This window comes from Hydra vulgaris, chromosome 03 (assembly GCF_038396675.1).
Source record: "Hydra vulgaris chromosome 03, alternate assembly HydraT2T_AEP".
Taxonomy (NCBI): domain Eukaryota; kingdom Metazoa; phylum Cnidaria; class Hydrozoa; order Anthoathecata; family Hydridae; genus Hydra; species Hydra vulgaris.
In genome coordinates, this window is record NC_088922.1 from 28,561,873 (window position 1) to 28,574,615 (window position 12,743).

Genomic DNA, 12,743 nt, shown 5'->3' on the forward strand with positions numbered 1-12,743 from the left:
AAGAATAATAAGTTTTTATTGGTTTTAGCTGTTTGATTTTAACATTGAAGTCAAACCCATCCTTGAGGTGTTAATTGGTAAGACGGTTGAACAGTCTTTGATGGAAGTTATGGAAGAAGAAGAACTTGATAATCTAAGAGCACAACAACGCAGATTTGAAGAGCTTAGATTTGCAGAGTTAATTGAAACACAGCGATTAGAAGAGCAAGAAAAAAGACACAGAGAAGAGAAAGAAAGAAGAATTAGACAACAGCTTGAAGTGATGAAAAAGGAAAAGGAAACAATAGAGAAAATTGCAGCACATACATTTGCTCAGGTTTTTTTAATCATTTGCAACTTTCTCTACCTTTAAATTTTATGATTAAAAGATATATATATATATATATATATATATATATATATATATATATATATATATATATATATATATATATATATGTATATATATATATATATATATATATATATATATATATATATATATATATATATATATATATATATATATATATATATAAAAGTAACTACTACATAGCTACTACCTAAGCATGTAGCCTGCTGCATACCTACTTATAAAAAAGAATAATACATTTTGTGTTAAACAAATTTAAAAAAAATATTATAACGCTAATATTAGTGATGCAAAAGCAAAATAAAAATAATTTAAATAAAAAATAATAATTTTAAATAAATTAAATTTTTTGATTTTAGCAATATCAATTTAAAAGTTGTTCATGTTAATTTGACGTCAAATAAAAGACATCCAATAAATTGTAAAGGCGTATTTTTTTTTAGTATTTAAAAATGTTTTTTTTTTCCACTAAAATGACCACTAAAATTTTCCACTAAAATTTCAGATTGATTATGAACAACGTTTATTTTTTACTTTTTTTTATGTAACATAGTTTTCGAGTTTACCTGGGAAAATAGAAGTAAATGCTTTAGAAAAATATAGACTTTTCTAATGCGTCTTTATAAATAGGAGCAGTGTATTGAAAATTTTTTTAGCTTGATGAATTGGCCAATAACCTATGTTCAATTGAGGTTGGTAATTGCTTTAAAAGGCTTGGTGGTTGGTTTGAACTAGCATTGATATAATTTAACATGCTCTCTGAGATTGTTTTCTTATATATCAGCGTAAAATGTTTCTTAGTCTTTTTTTTTTAAGAAGCGCTAGCATTTTTAAACATGATTAAACCAAAAAAATTCTAAACCCTCCTAATACTAATAAACAAAAAATAAATATTATATGATTTAATCTTCCTTTCTGCAATAACATTGTAGCCAAAATAGGATGTCTTTTTTCAAATTTTGCACAACAAACTCACTGCTCGTGTTAAAAACTCCAACTGCATTAAGAAAACCACATGCCTGTTAAATAATCAATGTCTATCAAAAGATGTTGTATATAAAGCCACTATAACATTACTTAATTCCAATCTTACAGAAAAATCTTATATTGGTATTAGTGAGAATACATTCAAGCTTAGGTTTGGAAACCACCAAAAATTCTTAATGCAACCAGGTACAAAAATGATACAGAACATTCCAAAGAAATATGGAAACATAAAGATAAAAGTAACATGCAACCAAGTGGAACATTATTAAAAGATGCCAATTGTACAAGCCATCTGCAGAAAAATGTAACCTTGATGAAAAATATTTTATTATGACTTTTGATAATGAATCACTACTAAACAAAAAGAGTGAATTGGTTTCTGCATGTAGGCATAGTAAAATTTTTTTACTATTATGCTTTGATTCCAGCAGTTAGCAAATCTCGGATCACATAAATTTGAATTCAGATGCTGCTGCAACACTAAACTTGTATTTTTTATAAGTTTCTATTTTCGTATTTTTATTTTTGTATTTTTTGTACTTTTGTATTTTTTACAGTTTCTATTTTCGATTTTTGAATAATAATGATTGTCAAATGACATGAAACTTAGAGTTTCATAATAAAGTTGTGTTTTTTACATTTGAATTATTTTAATATAATTCGATCTATTTTGTAAAAAATATCGATCACTCTTAAAGTGATCCCTAAGTGCCGAGACAAGTTGCATTGCATATTAAAGAGAATGATAAAAAAATGTTTGGGCAGAATTATTCTAAGTAAAGCAAAATAATAAAGGTATAGCAAGAAAAACAAACTTTGTTGTTTTACTCGTTTGTAGTCTCCTCGTTAGCCAGTCTCTCAAAGTCTTTAAAATATATGTTGCAATCTACAGACTTTATAATTTATTCAAGAGCGTTTAATTCCAAAGAGTTTTAGTTAATGATGTCATTGTAGAATTTCGATAAGAAATCTGAAAATTCTTTTTTTTATCAAATTATAGAATTTTTTAAATTATTATTATAGGTTACTAAAGAATTTGTTTAGTTACTTATTATTATATAAAGGTTTTTTTTTCATCATAAATTACTGTAGAAATTCTTTAGTTATTTTATTTTCTAAATTTAGCAAAGATTGCATTAAAAATATGAATTAAATATTTCAGATATTTTAAGCTCGTCTATTGCTACAAAATTATTTTTGTGTTATATTTATTGTCATTAAATGATTATCATCCTTATTAAGATTCTGTTAAAAAAATTATTTTGTATTATATAACACTACCACAAGTCGCTGACAGCAGCTTTTGATTTTTTCAAATTTTGACCACAAGCCGCTAGTAGCAGCTTTCGAGTATGCATCACAATTTATCTTGTTTTGTAGATAAATTTTCACTCTAGACACATTTAATTTGTTTGTTCTTAAGGTTTAATTAATTCTCTACATAATCAAGAACAAATAAGAGCCATAATTTGTTATTATAAAAAGTTGTCACTTGACAAAGTTAAAAATTCTTGAGTAACCCTTCATTAAAAAAAACTTCTTTAAATGTAACGTTTTTTTAATTTAAACATCCTTTGAAGAAAAACATTCTTTTTATACATTAAATGAGTTTAGTTTCAGACTTAATGTTTTAATTACTATTTATAAAACAATGGTTTTAAGCACTTTGCATTTCTTATCGTTCAATGATGCGTATTGAAAACTTACTCAATTAAAATGTTCATTTGTTTAGCTTTCTATTAATATATAGTTTATTATGCTTTTAAAGAGATTTACTATTTGAATTTGAATTAGTTGTCAATGTTATGCCGTCCAAATTTAATTCAAAAAAATGTGTCGTTGCAGCATAAAGATTTTTATTAAAATTGCTGGTAGTTAATAAAGAGTTATCCTTACTTAAGTTTAATTAACAGCCTTTATTTGCTTAACTTTTCATCAAGTACAAATATTCTCGAATTATTGTTTAATCATGTGTGAATATATTTTATGAAATTTATTCTGTAAAACATGTATTGCTTATTTTGTTTTTATTATGATAAATTTTAAAATTGAAATTCTTTTAATGAAAAACTTTTTATTGTCAATTGGTAGTGGTAGTTTTTGATTTGTAATTTTAAGAGACATATTATAAATATTGCTAAATATTGCCATAAATTTATGACATAAATGATATCTGTAAATTTGTTATGTGTAAAATCTATAAATATTTTCTAACTAAAAATTTAAGAATTCAGCAAGTAAATGTAATTTACCAAAATTCTTTATTAATTAAAAATTTTTAAAATGTCATTTCGATAGGAGAAGAAAACGTGATAAATGGCTTAGAAAAACTAGAAAAAAAATTTGTTTACATAAAAAGAAAAAAGAATCAGAATATATAGTAAGGGGATCAATGTCTTTTTTGAATATTTATTATATTATAGAGAATATTCATTATATTTTAACATAAAAATCTTAATTTCATTTGATTCTTGCGCTCTATAAAAAAACATTATTTTGTTTAGGTTACTATAAAATTTATAGGAAAGTCATACAATTGATAATAAATGCTTATTTTAAAAAACAAAACAAAAACAAATAATATTGATTCAAAAGAAAAAAATTTACTAAGACTCTTTGGAATTAAACGCGCTTGAATATATTAAAAAGTCTGTAAATTGCGGCACATATTTTAAAGACTATGAGAGACTGACTAACATAGAGACAGCAAGCTTGTATATATATATATATATATATATATATATATATATATATATATATATATATATATATATATATATATATATATATATATATATATATATATATATATATACAAGCTTGCTGTCTCTATGCCGCTGTGCGGAGAAACGAGTTGAACGCGGTACTACCAGGGACGTGGTGGGGATCAAACTCAGAACCTCTCACTTATGAGGCGAGCGCTTTACCACTACACCACTACCGCATATATATGTGTGTATATATATATATATATATATATATATATATATATATATATATATATATATATATATATATATATATATATATATACATATATAACTACTTTTGCTAGTTTAAGATGGCACTGTTTTCAAAGATAAAAAAAGAAACAAAAAAACAAGCAATAATGAAACAGTTTTTTTTGCTTTTCTAAAATCCCTTCATATACTTCATATACATAGTATACATAGTGAAGCCCCTATGTAGTTTAATATAGCCAAAATAATTTTAAATGGATAAAAATACAAAAGATAATTTGTATAGGAGTAGTTAAAGTTTTAAAGGACAAAAGAGAATGTTTTTAAATAAAATTTAAAAAAGTAATTGCACAAAATATAAATTTTTTTTTGTGCTATCATGTAAAAACCCACACACAGTCAGATTATTCAAAATTTTTATTTTCTAAATAATAGTCATTCAAATTATTTTTTCACAATAAATGTAAAAATTATAGCAGGAAAAATATTCTTGATGTGGAAAAAAGTTTATCTTCAGATATCTCTAATGTCCACTTATTGCATTGTGGAAAAGGTTGAAGTACTTCAAAAGACTGATAAACCAAAGTAAATATAAATTAGCAACAGAATCAAATACTTCTAAAAAGTTGAGTAGACTTTTCATCAGTTTATGCTCTTGTAGTTGGTTTTATTTGTGTTGATAAAAATATCAAGTGTATTGACGATAATTGTTTTGATACTCATATGTTGCCCAGATAAAATGGTATGTGCAATTTTGTTTTAAATTAATTAATAGATAATTAAAATAAAAGGAAAATATTTTTCAATAAAATAAACATTAGTGTTTAATAAAGTGTAATACTATTTCATTTACAGTTGCTCAATATTATGACAGATTATGTTTAAAAGACCAGAGAAGTTTTATCCAAAAGAATCATTTTAACTTCATCATTTAAAGTTGAGTGTGAATAGTCTAGAAATGAATCTTCATTTGAAAGAACAAATATAACTATTTTTATCTATAATAATATAATATATATTATAATTATAATATATAGCATAATATATAGTATAAATAACAAAACAATAGGGAGGGCATAAATTAAACTAATTTCTAGTTTTTTTTGTTGCTGAAAAGTATTAATTAAAAAAATATGTAAAACCATACTATAATATTGTTTTCAATGTATTTTTATGTTGTTTCTAAATAAATTTAAGATTTTTTTTTATTTAAGATAATTCTACTCTACTCAGCAAAGCATCAATAATTGTGCCTTAATTCTCAAAATAAAAATAAAAATGGATCAAAATAAGCAAATATTATGCAAATGTTGAAGTTAAAGTTTATACTATTTTGATATTTTTATATATTTTAATTTTTTTTTCTAATAATAAAAGTGAAATATTAGGAAATTTTCACTGATGAAATGAGGGTTGCATACAAATCTAGGACACATACTTCATACAAGCTCTATTTCCAAAAAACTTTCAAATTGTAAAAATATTTGCAGCTTTCCTGCACAACTGTTAAAAAAATCAATTTTAGTAAATGTGTAACAAGTATTAGTTTTTATATGAACAGTTTCATAACTTCATCAATCCAACATCATTGTTCAAATCATCTGAAATTACATAAAAAGAAGATGCCTCTTATTTCTCGTTTATGTAGTTTTGTGATAAATGAATAAAAAGTAATTTTATCAAGCTTTTTACACAGAAGCTCTAATTATTTAATGGTAATATTGCTAATAGTTCAATTCTATCTGTTGTTGTCTGCTGTTTGAAATCCACTGAATGTTCATTTTCATCTTTTTCATTTTCATTCATAACTTTTATATTGCTTTTCTGCATCAGATTTTATATCAGGTACAATTTGAAAAAATTTAAATTAAAAATCTAATTTAGAACCCATACTGGAAATCCCAGTTAAGGTTCTTATTAATTAAATTAAATTAAATTAATTAATTGATTTTTGTATAAATTTTTTTATATATAACTTTTTTTGAAAAAAATAAACCTTTCTTTAAATTTAACTTTATAACTTTCTTCTTTAGTAATTTCAAAATTCACTATTGAGCTGATTAGAAAAGATATAGGAAGTTCAATTAGAGCCGTGTAAGGAAGTATTCTTATGCTTAGCCTATCACGACCATGGTTTTCTGTACTAACAGGCTTTATTAGCGCATATATTGGGGCCTTAGACTGAGGCTTTATAATGCTCTAACGTTTTTTTGTATTAATAATTGTACACAACATCTTAACTGTTTTTTAAATTAAAGTATAACTATTATTTAGTTTATAGACGCAAAAAATGTCTAATTAATGTTGTGTAATGAATTGTTATGGTATTTACAATAAGAAAAATAAAGAAAAAGTTTCCTGGCTTTCTTTTGAAAAATAAGAATATATTTGTTGGGTGAATGCTATTCCACGAGACAATATACTTGACAGTCCAGATACAATTGTTTGTGAAAGACACTATATATATATATATATATATATATATATATATATATATATATATATATATAATATATATATATAATTAATTAGTAAAAAACACTTATGTGGATACTTTCTAAATAGTAATGCTATTTCACTTTCAAAAGTGCTATTTCACTTTCAAACTTTTTTTCATCAGGACTGTTTATTGATCCAATCATGTCAACTTTAGTTTTAAACAAATCTAAAATAGACAAAAAAAAGTTAAAGTATTATCAGATTTAAAACATATTGATAATAACAAAGTAAAATTGATAATGAAATCTTAGTCTTAAGAGAAATAAAAAAATGAAGATGGTGAAGTTGTATTAAAGAGATCCACAGAGAAATGAACATCATTTGACTGTATTTAAAGAGAAATGAACATCATATTTAAAAAACTTTCATAATCTTTATGTCAGGGATATCTGGGATATAAAACAAAGTTTTACCTGTTGTTGGGACAACAGTAAAAAATTGAGTTCAGTGCCTGTATGAATTTCTTGAAGAGTACGACACTTTAAACACTCTAAAGTCGAACAAGCAAAGCTTAAAGGGCAGGAATGGTTGTGTTGTTATAAAAAAAATTTGGATAAAAAATACACAATGTAGACTGTAATCTTCATCTGATTGAGCTTCCTTTTAGATCTTCTTTTAAAAAAATTTATCGAGCAACTAATTCACTAAATCATTTTGCAGAAACATCAGGAAAATTGTGCACATAATGTTTGAATTATTTAGTTATAATAGACTTTGTGTAAGTTCTTGCCTTAAGTTTTTTTTTCTTTTTAAAATATCTTCACTTCCAACAAAGCTGCAAGCAACCACTATTAGGATTGGAAGGTACTAGAAAAGAAAAGATGAAGTTTGTAAAGCAATATAGCAATTAATCGATGACTTAAAAGATTGTAAGTTGAATGAATGAATCAGAAAAACAAGATGAAGTGAGCAAATTCCACAGAAATGATGTTTGAGAAAAAAAACTAGTCGAAAAAGAATTTTTAGAACACTTAGGAACTGTCACAGTAAAATGATGAGAGTTGAATGATGAGTAACACAAGAATGAGTTTAGCAGATGGCTCAAGAAGCACTAGCTCTTTAATACAGCACCGATTGATGTATTAAAAAATCGATGATGAGATTATAAGTGAAAAAATTTCTCTTTTTAAGTTTAATGTAATAAAATTAAATAGGATTATAATTATATACTTCAACTTTCAATAATTATCTTAAAGGTTTTTAATAAATGTTTTTGATCCTGCTAGATTGTGAGCTTTCTTCTTTATAAATGTTTTATATCCCATAAGCTAAAACACTGTTTTAAAAGAATAATCAAGATTTTGTGGCTCAAAAGTGGTTAAAAACATCTGCATACAATACATAGTTAAAAACATCTGCATTTTTATCATAGATGTTTCCATATTATTTTAAATCGAAAGTATAATCATTTTTATCCACAAATACTCTTAAAAAACTTTTTTTAAATCAATTTTTTGGTGAGTCAGCTAAAGTAAGTAAAATGTACACACAATTTTATAACGTTTTTACTTCTAAAAAATACATCCCATGAACTTAAAAGTTTTAGAATATTATCATTCATCAAAAATGTATTTATTTGGTTTATTTGCTGTTTTTCTTGTTAACATCTTTATGATATTTATTTAATTATGTATCTGTAAAACAACAAAACAGATAATAAATCTGTTGATTATTGGAAGAAAAGTCTGTTTATTTTTTATTTAATGACATTTTACAAGAAAATGTCATTAAATAAAAAATTTTAAAATTATATTCTGCAACTTTTAGTTTAAAGTTACATTAAAAGTTAAAACTTTAAACAAATAATTTCACCAGCAATGGTAAAACTTAAAGTAGAAGATAAAAGTTAGATAAGTGTTTTTTTCTAATTTAATTTAATTTATTATTGCTCTGTTCTTTAAAAACATTGAGCACTCTATTTGTAAAATACACTAGCATAATTTACATATATATATATATATATATATATATATATATATATATATATATATATATATATATATATATATATATATATATATATATATATATATATATATATATATATATATATATATATATTTATAAATATCTATACTTATTATATTATATTTATAAATATCTATACTTTCAAGTATATATATAGATAAATATATATATATATATAAATATATATATATATATATAAATATATATATATATATATATATATATATAAATATATATATATGTAAATATATATATATAAATATATATATAAACATATATATATATATATATATATATATATATATATATATATATATATATATATATATATATATATATATATATATATATATACATATATATATATATATTTATCTATATATGTACTTAAAAGTATAGATAATTATAAATATATATATATATATATATATATATATATATATATATATATATATATATATAAATATATATATATATATAAAAATATATGTAAATTATGTTAGTGTATTTTACAAATAGAGTGCTCAATGTTCTAATTAAATTAAATTAGAAAAAAACACTTATCTAACTTTTATCTTCTACTTTAAATTTCACCATTGCTGGATCATCAGGAAGAGTTCCTGATGATCCAGCTTTAAGTGAAACTTAAAGTAGAAGATAAAAGTTAGATAAGTGTTTTTTTCTAATTTAATTTATATAAAAATATATATATATATACATATATACATATATATATATATATATATATATATATATATATATATATATATATATATATATATATATATATATATATATATATATATATATATATATATATATATATATATATATATATATATATATATATATATATATATATATTGATATTTGAGGCTGTTTTGTATTATAATAATAAAACAAAACTCATAGTCGTAAAAGAGTGCTCAATATTAAAAAGATACTTCAAATAGAGCAATATACATATATATTAACGAAGAAAAAACAACTTTTTCTATGGTACTTTAAGTTTCATGCCTATACGGCAATCATCAGCCATTGAATACAAATTCAAAAACAAAAAAAAACCGCTAAAATTACAAAATACTGTGTAGTGGGATCTTAACGTCGCTAAGAAAAAACAAAATATCAGCTAATCACCGGTGTCAAAATATATATATATCTATATATATATATATATATATATATATATATATATATATATATATATATATATATGTATATATATATATATATGTATATATATACTTAAAAGTATAGATATTTATAAATATATATATATAATATATATATATATATATATATATATATATATATATATATATATATATATATATATATATATATATATATATATATGTAAATTATGTTAGTGTATTTTACAAATAGAGTGCTCAATGTTCTTAAAGAACAGAGCAATAATTAATTAGTAAAAAACACTTATCTAACTTTTATCTTCGACTTGATGTTTCACCATTGCTGGATCATCAAGAAGAGAACTCTTCCTGATGATCCAGCAATGGTGAAACATCAAGTCGAAGATAAAAGTTAGATAAGTGTTTTTTACTAATTAATTATATATATATATATATATATATATTTATGAATATATATATATATATATATATATATATATATATATATATATATATATATATATATATATATATATATATATATATTATTATTATTATTATAGTAAAAATTCTACAATAGAAGTCCGAAAGTTTTTTCCATATTTTGTTGACAAAAAGTAAAAATTAAAATGCAAGATCGGAATTTTTTTATTTTTATTAATGATAGACTGCCTGCTCCAACCAAACCCTCAGTCGATGTAGCAGCAATCCCTTGCGGGTCAGGCTATTTGTCAGTCGATGTAGCAGCACTCCCTTGCGAGCCAGGCTATAAGATAGTCGATGTAGCAACACTCCGCGCATGATTTACAGTAAAAAAAATAAAAATAAAAACATTTTATTAAAAAAAATAAAAATAAAAACATTGTTTATGTTGTTAAAAACATTGTTTATGTTGTTAAAAACAGAATGTTTTTCAGAATGTTTTAAAAACATTCAGAATGTTTTGAAAACATTCAGAATGTTTTTAAAAACATTCTGGTCAATTAAATTTGCGTTTTTGTGGTTTTTTTATATAACGATTAATTTGTAATTAAATTAACGGTTTTGACTTTCGTCCAACACGAAAATGTTGGACGAAAGTCAAAAGTAATTAAAAGTGACGTATGTGTTGGCGTAAGAATCACTTTTTTCCTTCCGCTCTTCCCAAAGACAACAAACTATAGATCTATATATATATATATATATATATATATATATATATATATATATATATATATATATATATATATATATATATATATATATATATATATATATATATATATATATATATATATATATATATATATATATATACATATATATATATAAATATATATATATATATTTATATGTATATATATATATATATATATATATATATGTATATATATATATATATATATATTTATATATATTTGATGAATATAAATGTAGGTAAAAATAGTAAAGAAAATATTTTATAAACTTGTTGCTCCCACGTTAAGGGATGGGTGGGTCCAAAAATTAGGTTTTTTTTGTTTCCAAGATTTAATCACCATAATTCTTTGCAAAATATTCTTTTTTGATATAAGCATAAACATACAAAAGTTTGGAGTTTGCACAATGCCTGTAAGTGTCAAAACTCCAACATCTAAAAATCCAGTGTACACCGCTGATATATATATATATATATATATATATATATATATATATATATATATATATATATGTATATATATATATATATATATATATATATAAATATATAAATATATAAATATATAAATATATATATATATATATATATATATATAAATATATATATATATATATATACTTATATATCTATATATATATATATATATATATATATATATATATATATATATATATATATATATATATATAAATATATATATATATATATATATATATATATATACTTATATATCTATATCTATATATATATATATATATATATATATATATATATATATATATATATATATATATATATATATATATATATATATATATATATGTATATATATATATATATATATATGCATACATATATATATAGCATATTGTTTAGAGTTATTTACAAGATCTCATTCCATCTGTATTTACAAATTTACATGAACATGGATTTTTTTATGATCCTGTTGAACAAGGTATTATATTTTTGATTCCAAGTTTGTTTGTTTTTTACTTACTATGATAGCCAAATCCTTAATATAATGAAATTTCTTTATATAATTCATTAGATGTTGAGGCATTCTTCATGCCATTCTTGATGGAAAATGTGGTTTATGAATTAAATAAGGTTCTTTTAGCAAGAGCTGTTCTTAATAGTAAGTTTTTTATTTTTTATTTGTTATGCTTTTACAGGGCTGTTGTTATATTTTTACAGGGATGGTGAAACTGTTTTAATAAAATGTCTCATAATTTTAATAAGAGATTTTATTTTATTTATATCTGGAACTGCAATATGTTTATTAAGCAAAAATGTTACACTAACATGATATTGAAAGTTTCACATAAAAATTAAATCCTCATAATGTTTTAAACTTTAACGCTGCCTTGTGAAAAGTAAGTTTAAACATTCCTTTTCTATTTATTTAAATATAATATTTAAATATTAGCATTTAAGAAGTAAAATATACATAATTATTTGTATTGATGAAAGTTTGATTTCCAGTCATAGTTTTGGTTGGAAACAAAATTTCAGTTTTGGATCCAGCTAGATTTAAGATTTCAGTTTTGTTTATTTTTTGAAATTTTTTTTATAAAATCCACTTTGATAGTGAGTTCCAAAGAACTGATGTTGGAGGAAAAAAACTAGACGAATAAGAGTTTTTGGAGCACTGAGGAACAGTC

General features: G+C 22.0%; 1 protein-coding gene across 1 annotated transcript in view; it reads left to right on the plus strand.

The window, feature by feature from the left end:
• Positions 1–12,743, plus strand: part of LOC100211327 (radial spoke head protein 3 homolog) — a 33,521-nt gene that overhangs the window by 13,740 nt on the left and 7,038 nt on the right. Inside the window, exons 4-6 of the mRNA XM_065792882.1 lie at positions 29–316; positions 11,959–12,037; positions 12,131–12,217. Coding sequence (XP_065648954.1) covers positions 29–316; positions 11,959–12,037; positions 12,131–12,217 — 454 coding nt within the window. The remainder of the gene's footprint in view (positions 1–28; positions 317–11,958; positions 12,038–12,130; positions 12,218–12,743) is intronic.